We start from the raw sequence: 15,368 nt of genomic DNA, 5'->3' as shown, positions 1-15,368 counted from the left end.
ACGGTTGGAACTCGATACCGTGGAGATTTCTGGCTCCAAATTATGTCACCAGCACAAGATGGCAGCGTCATTTTTGCACATTGGGAGGAAGTGAACACGCATCATCCATCTTTATATACAGTAACTGACACAAAGTGGTGCATAAAACTTCACCAGAATGCAGGAAATGACTCAAAATACAACCAGTGTCAAAGTCTGACTCAAAATATGAACAAGCACACAACTTTATTTGAAATCATTTTTACTTCTGTTTTTTTCTAGAATTGTTTCATTACAAGCACAAGCGCTACAAATCAAACAGGTTCTTTAAAAACTAGCCACACTTTCTCAATTTACAAAAAGTAAAACAATTTACATACAGAAAAAAAGTCTCTCACACCCAGATTTTTCTCTTTTTAATTTACAACATTTAGGGTGTTGAGTCATTTCTCATTTCTGGCAGCTGGTAATCCAGCCAGCAACTTTAGTCTGAACTTTCTTCCAATATCCTGGTGAAGTACACAACTGCAGGCTGAGCAGTGACGTTCTGGATGCTGTAAGCATGTCCTGTGTGAACAGAGCCGTAACATCAGAAAAACACAAACAAAACAAACAATTTTATAGATATACATCTCAAATGTGTAAATTCATGGCTAAAAAGGACTCATCCCTAGGACCAACTGTCTGCCTTGAGCAGCGTGCGAGCAGCTCTGGTGCAACTCGGCTGCAGCACATCTAGAGAACATGAGTCTCGCCTTTTTTTCCCCATTTCATGCATGTGATTTCAGCAAAAATAGTGAAAATGATCTTTTGATAATCATATTGACATTGTACCATCTTTTCCTACAGTTTCAATGTCTGTATCACTCACAGACAAAAAAATATAAATACTTGTTTTAAACTCAACACTTACTGTTTCCGTTTCACAATAAAAGCCTTCTGACAACATCTAATTGTGCAAATATAGCAGTCATAGCAGCAGGCAGCTCTACAGCAGCAGCGCTGTCTGTGTAAATGCCAAATTTGTGCGAGCTGCAGCAGTTTGATAAGGCAGCTGTCAGGCGCTGCTCGTGCAAGCAGTGTGAGCCAGGCATTAGAGGATACATGTGCAGCACTGACATTACATATCACATTATATATCTAATATCACATTCTTACCACATGGCACCAGAAAGGATTGTCCAGGATGGAAGCGGGATTCCTTGCTATCGATGGTTACACTCACAGAGCTCGTTAATAATTCAAAAACCTTGAAAAACACAAGAATGAAAGAAATGATTGTAATAAAACATATTTAGGGCCTCTGGGGTAGAAGAGGACAGGGAGGGAGACAATAAGACGACATTAAACGACACAGGAGTGGAACACAATAATATGAGAAGTTGACTCACTGTCGTGGCGCTGTGATCGACCCACAGAGGCTTCTTCATGTAGGAGCCCAGCAGGATTTTTCCGTTACAGATTGAGCCAGAGTTCAGGTCCACCAGGAAGCCAATAGCTCTGCCTTGATAGAAATACCAGTCAAACTGGTCCGGAGTGATCTCAGCGCCTTCTGCAAGATTAAACAGTGAAAATTATTTAGTGACAGCTCTGGCCATTCATTAACACTGTTTTATAAAGAATCTATTGATAATAAAAATAAAGGAGAGTTTAGATTAAAAATATGTTGTCTACAGTACAGATAAAAAATGCAAAAACCAATTCTCTGTAGAATGTAAGACATGAAACAATGCCATGTGAAAATGAGTTTTATTAATCTATATTTTGATGCAATGGAACATCACTGTGAAAAAATTACTTTGTGTATTCGCTCATATATGAAAGGAATACTTTGCCCATAAAATTGTAATTTGTAAATTAGTTAGTCACACTGTTTTACCTTGAATTTGCAAGCCTCCAAAGAAAACAGCAAATACATTAATTTATTGAATGTGAACTCTAACACGTGCAGTATAATCCAAGTCTCATTTATCCAGTCGTATAAACACACACATGCATTTTCACCAAAATCTTAGAAGTGAACTGAAAATAAAACTTATTTATGACTCATTCAAAGCCAGACTGGATAAATGAGTCTAAGATTATATTGCATAAGTTGTGTGATAGTTTATAAATTGATATTTTAGTATAATTTCACTGTTGTTAAACCAATCATTCAATATGTTTGCTGATTTCCATGCAAAAAACAGTTTTCTTCAGAAATTCAAGGTGACACATCATGACTAGCTGATCTACAAACAGTCATTTTGTGGGTAAAGTATTGCTTTAACAGTGTCCACATTGCGCTTGTCTCTGGTTTGTTAGAAATCACTTCCAAGTTCAATTTTAATTACCATAACTACTGGGATGACAAAGCATACCTGAGACCCAGAATGTAACGGGAATGCAATTAACACACAAAACACTAAATAAAAATAGAAATGGGTTTGAAACTATTTCTGGGAGTAGCTTTAAACATGCTCTGCTCCATAAAGAGTGCAGGCAAAACAACACTCGGTGAATCTGGGCTTTGCTGAGTGATTACAGCGTCCAGGATCGACCACTTCTGTAACTTGTACCCCACAATCACACAGCCTGATATATTCTTACTGTCGACAGGCCATAGACTCTTAAACCACTCTGCCAGGTTGGCCTTATCCTTTGACTGTAACACCAGCGGTCTGAGAGGAGGAGCGCACAGATCTGACAGAGAGAGACCAGCAGGGACCCTGGGTGGCGCCAGAACTGAAACAAAGTAAAGATCATTCAAAAACAAGAAGGCCTGGTGATCCGTCAGAAGAGTCACAGTTTGGAGCCATTTAGCAGGAATCCAATATTTGTCACTTGTATTCAAGCTGATTGAGTTTATCACTGAAACCATCATGTGGAGCTGTTTAGAAAGTTGACGCAAGCTACATTTAGAGAATACAAATAAAGTCTGATTAAGTGATTGATGTCCATCTATTAGAATACAGTGATAAAAGCTGCCAACTGTAGCTTTAAAGTTTAAAAACATACCCAAGTCTTCATCGTCCTCGTACTGTTGCAGCTCTATCATGGAGGACGGCCCACTTCTGAAAAGCTGTAACCTGCCAAAAAATGAATTAACAAATAACTTATTCCAACAATAAGAGAGAGGTGTTAGGAGAAATAACAACTGTTTTTTTTTTTTTACCTGTCCTCTGACTGTCTGTCCTGTGGGGCCTCATGATCAGGAGTGTTTTGTGTCCTTGATTCACCAGCGTCCATACTGAAAATATCTTTGTCAGTCTTGCTGCTTGTGGTACAGTCAGTTACAGTGATTTCCTGAGCAGCACGTGCAGTGACTTTACTTTTTTTATTCTGACCTGTTTCTCTGCTGCTGACCACAGTCGGGGTCTCTGACACAGACATGAAAATGTCTTTGGACGAGGCCAGAGAGCGTGGCTTCAGTTTCAGAGGAGGTACAGGAGTTCCCCCTTGTGGTTTTGATGACACTGCCATGTTGCCATTTTTGGGCGCCCCAAGTCGAGGTGATCTGCTTTGTTTTGGCATGTTTTTTCTGTCCTTACGCGGTTTGGGCTCCTGCTGCTGAGGTTGTGAGGAGATGTCCTCTGACACGTCATCAACCACCCACCAGTTCCCAGGAGGTTTCCTCCTCCGTTTCTGTGGCTCAGCTGCTCTGAGCTGCTCCCTTGGTCCTCTGGTAGAGACAGGTGCTGGTGTGATGGACAGTTTTTCGTTAGGGACACGATGGTATACTCTTTGAAAAACCTGCTCACCTGTAAAATATCACATCTTTGTAAGTTCAGACCAGCAGCTCTCATGTTCTGTAAGGTCAAATTACCATTTTTGGCAATAGAGTTTGGACAGGGCTGTGCGATTAATAGCTAAAGCGGTGAAAATACTGTATTCTAAATAAAGCTTAAACTTAAACTGATACTGATATTTTTTTAAAGTTTAAAATACTTTTAGCTGCTGCCCCTGTACACAGCAGTACCTTGCTTAGCCTTGAGCCAGTGCTCCCGCCTGCTTCTGCAAATTGGTCAACATCTATTATAGCAAATGCACTGACTGTGGATGAATACCTAATACAACTCCCCTGCAAAAAAATCTGAACTATCCCTTTAAATAGAGCATTCCAGTACTTCCTCTGCCACTGAACTTACCCGAGCTCAGGCTGAGCTCTCTGTGTGTGAGGACCAAAGGGCTGGTCTGTTCATCCAGGCTCTGGTCCAGGACCTCCTGCTGCTCCTGCCCTTCAATCTGCTCTGCCTCAGTCGTGTGAAATACTTTGTCTGATGTGTCTCCTTTTGTATTTCTGCTTTTCCTCTGTTTGCTTTTCTTTTCTTTTGATTTATTTGTGTTCTGGCTGGATGAAGGTGCAGGCGGTGTTCCACTTCTTCTCTTTAAAACTCTGTCCTTCTTAGCTTTTACAGGTGAAGGTACTGCTGCGCTGGGCTTTTTGTTGTTCTGCTTTGACTTCTTGAGTGTTGGCTGGTTGTCTGTGATCTTTGTCTCCTCTGTGGTCTGACTGCTCAACCACCACTCTCCAGGCTGTCTCCTTTTCCTCTTTCCAAGAATCTGATTGTCTTCAGATGAACTCTGCTCAGACACAATAGCTAGTTTGTTGTGTTTATCCTTTCCATCTGCTAAATCCTTTTCTGCCTGTGCTTCAGAGCCAACGATTTCTTTGTCTGTGGGGAAAAGAAATATATATATAATGCCATATAGATATTCAAGGAGATGCTAGAAATAACTCTTTTCCTGCTTTTCAGTGATATCTTCATTCATTTCATACAATAGATCTCTAAAAAAATATTTTTCTAATACATTCATCATGAATGTTATTTATTTTGAAACTTAGTTGGGGTCCAGACTCGCGACCACTTTGTCGAAGCTAATGGGGAGCCAAAAAGAAATAAAATAAAATAAATAAAATAATAAAGTACAGCAAAACCATCACAAATTTCATGATGTTATTCTGTTTCACCGTTGTGTATAAAACGTATAATTGCAGATGGGGGCACGGGGCTATCCTGCCTTAAAGCTGGCATTGGAGGTAGTAACAGCTTCGAAATGACATCTGTATAAATGGGACAGTCAGAAGGATGGTATCACGGGCAGCACGGGTGTGACATTTCAATGGCGTATCCCATCATGGGATATTTTAAAAGAAGCTGTTAGCAGCTAACTCAAAGAGGAAGATCAGCAGCTGAGAATCTCGGTACACAAAACAGTGAATCCAGGAGCTCTAACTTCTGAGCAAAGGACGAGATTAGCTGCCATATAACAGGGACAGTTATTGCCATGTTATTCCAATGTTATTGTTGAAAAAGTCACACTGGAGAATGATGCTGTTGTGTTAAATATCACACCTGTAGTGCCTCTTTTGATTCTGTGATGCCGGCATACTGTTTAAAATCACACACTGGAGACTGCCACTGTCATTTAGCTGTGTGTAAAAATGCAAAGGTGGCATAAAGAAGGGACCTCATGGCGGCCCTATAACGCAATCTCTGTGTAAAGAGGGCAGCTGATTAAACTGTGACAATAACTAGCAATGTCACACATATGAAGAGATGTTAACAGTAGGAGGTCCTTACCTGGAAGAGAACCCAGGTCTTCAGCATCTGCATAACCCTCACTGCTCTGACTTTGTTCCTTTCCAGCCTCCTTTACTACATCAGATCCCTGCCTCACTTTTCTGGCCCCCTTTAATGACTTAGCCCTGCTTGTCTTTGCATTTTCATTCCCATCTTTTGAAAACTTTGATGTCTTTGTGGCAGAGGACTTCTGAGCTTTCTTTTCAGCTTGCAAAGCAGGTTTCTCTTGATCTGTTCCCCTGCTGGCTTTGTCTTCAGGCGACTCCTCTTCCTTGTCTCTTTCTTTAGATGGCACCTTCTTTAGTCGTTTCTTTTTGTCTGGTTTCTCTTCTTCCATTAAGTCACCCGCAGGAAGATCCTCAGGCCTGGACAATCCATCCTCATCATTTGCAGACTCAGCCACCTCATTCTTCTTCTCTTTCTCTTCAGTCTGACTTCCAAGTTTGCTGTTTGCCTGTTCAGGTTCCTGCTGTTGTTCTGCAGTCTCTGCTGGGCTTTCCTTGGAGCCCTTGTCTGTTGAGCTATCTCTGTCAGTGCTGGAAGTTTTGCTCTGTCTCTGTTTCTTGCTGGTGGCACTTTTAGTTGGGATGGAAAACCAAAGAGGTCTGTCGTCCTCAAGAATCAGGAAATCATCCTCTGGCTCAGGAGGAGGCATGGCTACTTTAACCGGTGACAGAGACTTCCTGGAACTAAAAAATAAAAAAACAAAACAAAACAAATAAACATGCATTATTAATTATTCTGTGTTTTTAATGTTGAAGTACAAGAGCCTTTCCATTTTTCTATAGGAAGACACCATAGTAACAAATTACATAAAGGTGAACTCACCGTGCAGGTTTGGGCTGCCCAGCATCCCTAAGCTTCTTAAGAAATGCCGTCATGTCCTTTCCCACACGGGTGAGCTCCACTGACGGCTGCGTGTGAACACTTTCTGGTTCTTTTTCAGGAGCTGCAGGTTCAGGCTCCCCTCTAACTGCTGACAAAGGTGGGTCTGCCTTTTCTTGCCTGGGAATAAACAAAAAGAAAAAACAAAAAATGACTGAATTAAGTTCCGCTGTTGCATACTTACTTACTTACATACTTGCATAATTTGCTTCAAATATCCAGTATTGTCAGGTCGCTTTGGATTCAAAGTCGAAGCGCAAAAATAACTGTAACTAATTACACATACAAAAGTCATCACCTCTTACCTTGGTGTTTTTCTTTTGCTCCCCGAAACAGGTGTTTTAGGTTTATTGGGTGTTTTTGCTTTGACTGGGTGACTGTCTTTGCTGCAGGAAAAAAGATAGATGGACTTCACAAGAAGATAAGTACAAACTCTAAAAAAGCAAACATCCAATTCAAGAACACAGGTCCTAGACGGTTATAGGTCAAATATAAAAACAAAAAATTAACCCTTCATACGGTTATTTGTGTGTTTTGCATTCCATCAGATACTTATGAACCATTTGGAAACTTGCGGCAAACTAATCATAACTTACCATGATCTCTTCATCTTGTTTTTGTGACTGGACATCTTGGTTTTGTTAATAACAACTTGGCTTGGAGGAGAATCCAACTCAATTCTAGAAAAAAAGGATAATAATTGAAAGAAACTTGCTATAAATTAACTAGTGAAAAGATACTTACTTCAGTTGATGTCAATGTTGACACAGAATCTTACACTTTAAATTAACAACTTGTTTCCTTCATGAACTGCATCAATAATTCCTTATTCCTTTCCAACGTACCCACTGCCCTGAGGTTCCTGAATTGTTTGAGGTTCTGCATTTGCCTCTTCTTTTCCTTCGTCCTCGCAGGCAAAGAGAAGTGGGGACACGGCTTGGTCTTTTTCATTGTCAAACTCTCCCACAGGCTCCACAACCGGGTTGTCTTCAATAGGGCTGGATGTCTTCACTGGCCCGTGCGCTTTGAATGGGATGTCCAAATCTGCAACAAGGAAAAGCAGCATCCATTAACAAGAACATTTCCACAAAAAAGTACAAAAGACAAGAGCTTGAACATTTAATAAGTGTAATTTCAAAAGACCAAGTACTTTCTTAGGCTGAAGTCTCTTACCAATGTCTAATTTAAGACTGGGTGGCTTTGTTGCAGGAGGCAGTACATCATCTTCAGGATCCTAAAGAGGTACAAAACATACATTTAAGAGCTTAAGGCATCTAAATCTAGTATCAAATCTTGTCTAACTAAAGAAAGGTAAACAAAGGCCATTAACAGATATACAAGAGCTACTGAGTCTATAAAAAAGCCCAAAATCATAAAGTAGAAACTGAGAAAAGCTGCAGCATTCAGGAACAATATGGCTATTTTGTCTCACAAAAGCAAACATTATACCACTGAGTATTGTAAATTTTTTTGGACTGCCTGGCAGATGGACTAAATGTGGGAAAAGAAAGTTGTAGAACTACTGGCTGATCAACCCTTTCAAATGTGAAGACACAACAGCAATGAACTGCTGCTTCTCAGTGACAAAAACACAAAACCAAGTACCTCTGCATGTTGGAATAATCAGAAACTTCTCTGGTACATCCAACAAGGCATCACACTGCATTTCAGATATTTAGCCTCTATTGTCCAACATAGGAGCAAGACACATTTTAACAAGTTATTTGTAACACCAGATGAAGTCACTGTAGTGAATGTTCATTACCATTTCACATGTTGGAAGTTTTTCCTTTAGGTGTCCTTTCTTTGAGACTAGTGAAGTCTTTCTCTCACTCTGGTTTGTCTCAATATCAAAGGTCTGGAGCAGAGGAGATGGAGTTGGTGGGCCATTATTATCATTTGTGGATGGATCTGAAAAGAAGTTAAGTATAGGTTAACATAATAAAAATGCAAAACAAACTGCAACATATTAAAACAAAACGCACACCCAACTCACCCAAATCATCAAACATCTTCTCAATGTCTCCTAGTGTCAGCGGTGCTGTCCATTCAGATGGGCTGAAAATACAAGTCAGATTAATATGACAGCTAAAAGACCAACATCTCAAAATTCCCATACATGGCTGCTGAGACACTCAGTACTATTAAATCTGCATTACACACCAATCACATTAAAATCCTGAAAAACAATGTTAAAGAAAGGCATATGACTTAAAAACTGATAGAAATGTAAATGATAGACTACTAAGATATAAAACTATAATCTTCATTTTATTATTATTTCATTAATATTAATGAACTTTATTTATAGAGCACTTTTAGAAAGGAATAATAAATAAAAGTTATTGTACTATAAGATCCTAGAAAACAATGCAGGATTTAAGCAAAATATATCAGGAAATATAAAGAAAAAAAAGACATCTTTAAAATAAACACTGTGCGAAAATGGATAAAAGACTTTTTTTGAACAGATACGTTTTAAGAAGTGATTTTAAAAATGATTCAGCAAGGTGCAAAAGATGCCGCAACTGCAGAAATCCCAAATTTCCGCTCTCTTGTTTCTGTCTTAAAGCTCAGAGAGCACATACATGCTTCTCAAACATACCTGTCCTTGGTTGTTAGATAGCAGAGTTTCCTCTTTGGTCTCCTCTGTGAACACACACAATGTAGCAAAAAGATACTACTGTAATTTGATTACTTTGTAAATTAGAAAAAAATAGTATCAGCCAACAACATCACTTGAATATCACACTCAGTTTATTAGGTCCAGCCATGGATCCAGCATTTAAAATTACCGTCATGTAAGTATATTTGAGGTATCGGTTATTGTTTATACAGCTAAGCTACATAGGATGGACAACATATTAGAATAGTAGTGCTAATTAACAGCATCGCAAACTTCAGTCTCCAAAACGACCATGAAGTTTACAATCTTTCAGCAAAAATCGTCACATATTTCGGAATTAACTATTTTTCTTCCATGTCTGCTGCTTTGGTTGTAGCTATCTAACGTTACCGTAACGCTATTTAACGTTACACAAAACCGGCAGCTGGGTTTAACTAACAGCCTCTTCCTAGCTCGTCATCGCAACATGCTAGTGCAGTCCTTTTTCCTCAGCAGCACAACAGACAACGGAAATACCAAAACAGGACCCAAACTTACCAAATTAGGGTAATTTGTCTCCATCTCTGTTATGTTTTCTGTCTATTTATTAACGGAAGCGTTACACGACGGCAAGACCCGAGCTAACAGTTAGCTAGCTAACATTTTGTTTTTAATAACTGCTGTCTCGGTTTGCTTTCTAGACGCATTTGTGTGAATCCACTCTCTAAAAATAAAGTCAGGGGCCGCTATGTAATCAAACAATGTAATAATAAGTGGAGCTGGTGGGGGCAGCTGTTGAAAAAAATGATAACAAACGTTAGCGCTAGCAAAACAATGGCGCTATTGACAATTTGTAAATGACCCGCGGTCTCTGAGAGATACTGGCGACTTGGCGCCCTGAGTTCGGTCTCTCAGGCAGCAATATTTTCAACGTGGTAGATGCTAATTCGCTAAACCGTAAACATGGATATGAACAAATCAAATTATAAACTCCACTCTTCAAGCTGATTGAGCGTGTTACTGACAGACAGCATTGATTCTATGGACTTGTTGCCTGAGAGATTGTACTCAGGGAAATATTGAGCCCACTACTTCTTCTTCCACTGTATTGTCTCTGAGGCTGCAGCTGGTCCATTGCGTTGCTGCCCTCTAAAGGTTAATCATGGTTAAATCTAACCAAAATTGACTTCGTATCATTCTTCGTTCAAAGTGGAGGCATGCAAGAAAAACAAAGTTTCACAGGGTTTTACGGGGGTTATTTGGTTACTTAATATTTACCTTTTCCCTGTGAATTTTCTTCATTTTTTGTAAGTAAATTGTAGATATTTGATTTTGAGTATATGGGTGTATGTATGTTTTTAATTAATTATGGTATATGTTTAAGTGAATTAGGAAGCCGGATAGATAAAATTCAATGATTTATGGAGAAACTGTGAGATTAAGTAAGGATTTACTTCTTCTCACTCCTTATTGGATATGTCAACCAAGTCATCATGTGTGTGGCCATTTCTTTTGCTTTATGTTTTTCAGTGTCTGTAGATATTACTTTTGTCTGTAAATATTACTTTTTATACTTCTTTTAATTTACAGAAAGTGCAAGAATACGCAATAGCAAGCCTAAATCTCTCAAATGTCTTTTTTTTTTTTTTTGCTGGATCTATTTGATGCAAGACTTTTACCTATTTAATTTCTTTTATTAATAAGACATTGAGATATATGATAATAAGAATTCAAATAGTATTTGTTTTGCATGATCAACAAGCTTTTTTTCCACCCAGTGTCTGACTTTGTCACTTATATTTTAGAAAAAAATGTTAGCCCAAATAGCAAAAAATAATGTCCATGATGTCTACTCTTTTTTGAGTAGTAACATATATCCACTCGAATTGTGATTGTCTTTTTCATCTGTCACATCATGATAAAAGAGCCCATGCTGCTGAGCTGTTAAAACTATGAGGAACATGCATGATCATTTGCACAAATGCTTCATTCCAAAGAAATTTGCCAGCATGAGAAAACTATTGGAATATAAGTTGTTATTTGATGTAAAAGTGACATACTGTAAAGTATGGGAAACATTAAAAACACAGTCTACACTGTAAAGTGGATGATTACAGGGTTGTTCCATCGTGAAGTGTTATAATAGTCTCTTTATCAGAGCCTAGTGTGTTGTGTTAGCAATCAGCATGTTAGAAAAGAGTCATAAAAGGTTCAGAGATCAGTCAGCCAAAGTTGAAATTGAACTGGTAATAAATTACTTTATGCAATCAGAATCTGATACATATTTATTAGAATTATCAACATGAGTATCAACAACACTATACCAAAACACCTGCACAATTATTTTTGGTGATACATGACATCATCAAGTGTCAGTGTCTTATATCATAAAAATGTTTAGCAGAATATCTTTTTCTGCTTTTCAGCAATCTCCATCGGTTCCATGGCTTCGGGACTGACGTCTGTGTAGAGAGGCTGTTTGATATGTCTCCAAATCACCAAACCAATCCGAACGATAAACAGCACGCAGGCCAAAGCCAGCAGCACAACTAAGAGAAGATTATCCAGTCAGTACAACTTTAAAACTGATTTTTGTGGCCACCAAGATGAGTTAGAGATGAGTTTTTTTGTAAAAGAGTTAGTATTATGAAATTCCCCTAATGCACTGGAAGTAAAAAGGTAACATCTTACTTACTTTGCTGTGGACTTAATTTACTAAAAAGTCACAGCATTTAGGAGTACAAGGGTTTTTTGTTTTTTTTTTTCTTCAATATTGTGTTTTACTGTCCATCATATTGTAGGGGATTAGCCTGATGAAATGTTGGTAATGTGATGTAGATTGTAGAGATGATCACACTTTTGTCACATATTAACTCTTTGAAACCTAGGAAAATGTGTTTAGTTTCTTTCAAAAACATGAGTTGAAAGAAATGATCATCTTAACAAGACATGGCCCAAAAATTTGCAGGGAATTAGTAAAAAAAAAAAAAAAAAGTTCCTGAAAACAAACAGTAAAAATACATTTGTTTCTGTTACATAATTTAATTTAAAAAAAATAATAACATTGTTTTTTCCGGATATTTTCCCTGCATATATATTTTTTTAATTTCCTCTTTTTTAAACTAATTTCCAATTTTTTTTTCAACCTTTTACTAATTCTATGCTGGATATTTCTTGCCAGGTTTCTCATTGCCTTTTCCCTCATGTTTTTGAAAGAAATAAAATCAGTTTGCCTAGGTTTCAAGGGAATGTAGCAAAAGAAAACTGATGTCAGTCCAGGTTTTAAAGGGTTAATAACACATAACAATAGTTCTCCTCGGTGTCTTACCAATGAAGATGCCATTGCGGTTTGGTGATTCAGCATCAAAGTTTTTGTCCAGGTTCCCAGACAGCGCCCAGATCACAACCGGGTAGATGATGAGGATGTACCGCACGTGTTTGTCAAGGACAAAGTTTTCCAAAACGAACCTGTGAAACACGCAGCATAAACACATATTCTCCAGATCTCACTGATGATTTTTAATATTCCCTCTCTAAATGGTATTTTTCAAGTGATGAGCGCTCACCACACAAGCAGCACGACAGTCAAAAGGGAGTAGGAGATGGTGGCAGCATCCGTTGGGGACATCTTTACATCATAAGTCAGCACGATGCTCAGGTTGATCAGTGTTGCAATGGTTGTCCATGTTGTGTATATCATCACACCATTCTGAACCTGCAAGCGGAGTGCAAACATTGTTTAAAAACATTGGAGATTTTTTGATGATTCAACGCAGTAGATGGCCGCAGATGAAGAAAGTGAAGGTTTTAATGTTACATTTTTGTTCCTGTGACTTTCAAAGGGCCAGAAAACAGCTGTGTGCCCACCAACCCCAGTCTCCCCTACTAACCAGCACACGGAGGAGCCACAGGTCTGCTTTTTGGTATTTCTTCAGCCAGGCTCCATAAACATGAAGTCCGTGGCAGATGAAGAATATCATAGAGTAGTTTGTGCAGATGACCAGGAGGAGAAAAACCAGCGCCACAATCATCTGGCTTTGGTAAGAAAAACAAAAACATCAGAAAAAAAAGTATTTAATTATGAAATGATATAAAACAGTTTAAATTAGGTTAATCATTTTTTGATAGTAATCAAAGGGTCCACTGGAAACTCTTACCCTCTGTCCCAAACAAGTAGCCAGCCAATATTAAAACACAGATTGATGCACCAGCTAATGAAGAATCCATAAGGCAACACTGCAGGGCTGCAGTAAACATAACCATAACCGTTCCTACAAGAAAAAAAAATCTTTTAAAATTATGAAAATGTCAACATAACACTGATTGTCAGTTTAGGCTAAACCGTTGTTTTTTGTGGCAGCTGATGATAATTCCTGAATTTGTTTTTTAAACAAGAGAATAAAATAAGTTTGCCGCAACTTTCTGCAAAGTCCCGTGACGATGTAGATGACCATGGATGTCAGCCAGACGTAGATGACGCTCCAGATGTTAAAAGTCCATCCTGAAGGGGTGATCTGGGTGTCAAACTCTGCAGACACGTTGGCTGTTGTGGTATCATAAGGACCTTGAGAGAAAAATGCAAATAATGAGTAATAATGGAGAAAAATGTCACATGTTAAACTAATATTTACAATTTCTCAACAACTTCATATTTCAATCACAATCTCTCTTAAAGGTTCAGTTGGAATTTCAAGCAGTTTACTGTTTATCTACATACTGAGCAGGTCCAAACCCCCAGGAGGCACCCTGGATTTTGAAGCCAATATACAGTGGCTAAATGTGGAAATACCACGTCTGGGTCCATCAAGTGCTATGGGGCCCAAAAAGACTTTTCTCCATACTTACATTATGAAAGAGACACCTGTTAATCAGTGAATACATTTCTTTTCAACATCACAAGTCCTGCAAAATGATTTGTTTGTCTTTTGGATTTGATCTATTTGGTCCAATAACATTTTGAAAACTGTAAACTTTAAAAAAAAAAAAAAAAAGAAGAAGAAGAAGAAAAGACCAAAAACATTCCAACAAAGCTTTGACTTACCAATTCCAACTACTGACAGCCCATTGAACACCAGACTTATTGCAAAGCCAATAACAGACACCAATATAGCAGCAAGACGTCCAGGATTATGTTTTGCCATTATTGTCTACCTTGATAAATGAAAATCAAAAACAGAAATGATTTGTGTAGTTTGTGCATAACCACAAAGAGCAGAATACAATGTGCACAAAAGACAAAGTGCAGTAGTACAATACATTTACAGATAACTCTCTTGGTTCATTGTGGTGTCTTATACTAAATGAGCAAACAGTGTTTTGCTCAAAGAAGATATGTTAGTCCTTCCTTTATTGCTGCTGACCTGCATTTGAACCTGACCTCTGACCTCGGTAAGAGATGATAATCAGTCACCTTACTCAGAGGCCACTCTGACAATTACACCAAGGTGTATCATTCTGTAACTTTTATTATCATTCTCAAAATTCACTAGCTGGTTTTCATTAAGGCTCCTACCACAGAGACATTTTTATTAAAGTCTGTTGTTTCTACATAAACTATTTTCAAAATTCAAGTATCAGTGACATAAACTGAGTTTCAAAGCTACTTGTGTAACTTCCAAATGGTCCATGTGCCACTTCTGCACCCTGAGCTTCCTACTAGATAATAAAATGTTGGCAGCAAATCATAAAGAGTGTCCAAATGGTGATGACACGATAAAGACAAACAACACAGGCACTCTACCTTTCTTTGCCCCTCTCCGTGTGAGCTGAGTCATCAGTGTGAGGAACCAGAGTAACTGTGCAGAGGACGGGCGCTGCCTATTTTATAGAATAGCCAGTTGTGTAAGAGCGAGTTTTACGACCACTCAGAGCATCACGTGCACTTCTTATCTTGTATACATTTCTGCCACAGTGCAGGCAATAAGAAAAGACTGTTTCCCCCATATGATCCATAATTATAAAAAGTTTTTCTATGGGTTACTTTTTAATAAATGTCAATTAAATCACCCTGGAAATGAATATTTGAAAACATCCTGGGACATGACACTCTAAAGGTTTAGATTTATTGTCAGGTGACATTGCCATATCAAATTTAACCCTATAAAGTATTACTTGTGTTGATATTATGGCTATTTGTGTCACCATGGATTGATCTAGTGTATATCTGGAAGGGCTTAAAATTAGACAAAGAACAGTAGATTTTGCTGTCTTAGTTTTAGATGCGATCTGCCTTGTTGTTCCTGAAAGTACAAAGTCCATATAACAAGTCGTACAGGTTTTTTAGTCTTGGAAAGTCAGGATGGAGTACAAACATTATGATTGAATAAATGCAATAA

General features: G+C 38.3%; 2 protein-coding genes across 4 annotated transcripts; both read right to left on the bottom strand.

Annotated features, from left to right (window-relative positions):
* Positions 1–224: 224 nt before the first annotated feature.
* LOC121960816 (uncharacterized) lies at positions 225–10,078 on the bottom strand. Of its 2 annotated transcripts, none has more exons than XM_042510677.2 (17): positions 9,592–10,078; positions 9,034–9,077; positions 8,425–8,486; positions 8,194–8,339; positions 7,602–7,662; positions 7,274–7,472; positions 7,025–7,108; positions 6,734–6,814; positions 6,372–6,548; positions 5,544–6,232; positions 4,107–4,634; positions 3,134–3,719; positions 2,977–3,047; positions 2,569–2,703; positions 1,371–1,531; positions 1,138–1,228; positions 225–546 (listed from the first exon to the last, which is right to left on the bottom strand). In XM_042510677.2, the coding sequence occupies exons 1-17, from the start codon at positions 9,613–9,615 to the stop codon at positions 464–466; spliced, it is 3,222 nt and encodes a 1,073-aa protein (XP_042366611.2). In that variant the 5' UTR covers positions 9,616–10,078; the 3' UTR covers positions 225–463. The 2 variants fall into 2 exon arrangements, with proteins under 2 accessions (XP_042366611.2, XP_042366612.2); XM_042510678.2 differs by having other exon boundaries at positions 3,134–3,656; positions 9,592–10,076.
* Positions 10,079–11,300: 1,222 nt separating this feature from the next.
* LOC121960978 (uncharacterized) lies at positions 11,301–14,813 on the bottom strand. 2 transcript variants are annotated; one of them, XM_088071777.1, is made up of 8 exons: positions 14,774–14,813; positions 14,075–14,184; positions 13,453–13,597; positions 13,191–13,304; positions 12,924–13,068; positions 12,600–12,748; positions 12,362–12,501; positions 11,301–11,582 (listed from the first exon to the last, which is right to left on the bottom strand). In XM_088071777.1, the coding sequence occupies exons 2-8, from the start codon at positions 14,172–14,174 to the stop codon at positions 11,431–11,433; spliced, it is 945 nt and encodes a 314-aa protein (XP_087927903.1). In that variant the 5' UTR covers positions 14,175–14,184; positions 14,774–14,813; the 3' UTR covers positions 11,301–11,430. The 2 variants fall into 2 exon arrangements, with proteins under 2 accessions (XP_087927903.1, XP_042366814.2); XM_042510880.2 differs by having other exon boundaries at positions 14,075–14,180; positions 14,774–14,798.
* Positions 14,814–15,368: the final 555 nt, after the last annotated feature.

The sequence above is a fragment of the Plectropomus leopardus genome, chromosome 21, assembly GCF_026936395.1.
Source record: "Plectropomus leopardus strain MGB_pleo_1.0 chromosome 21, ASM2693639v1, whole genome shotgun sequence".
Classification (NCBI taxonomy): domain Eukaryota; kingdom Metazoa; phylum Chordata; class Actinopteri; order Perciformes; family Serranidae; genus Plectropomus; species Plectropomus leopardus.
The sequence above is the reverse complement of the archived record's forward strand: the minus strand, read 5'-3'. Positions and strand labels throughout refer to the sequence as shown.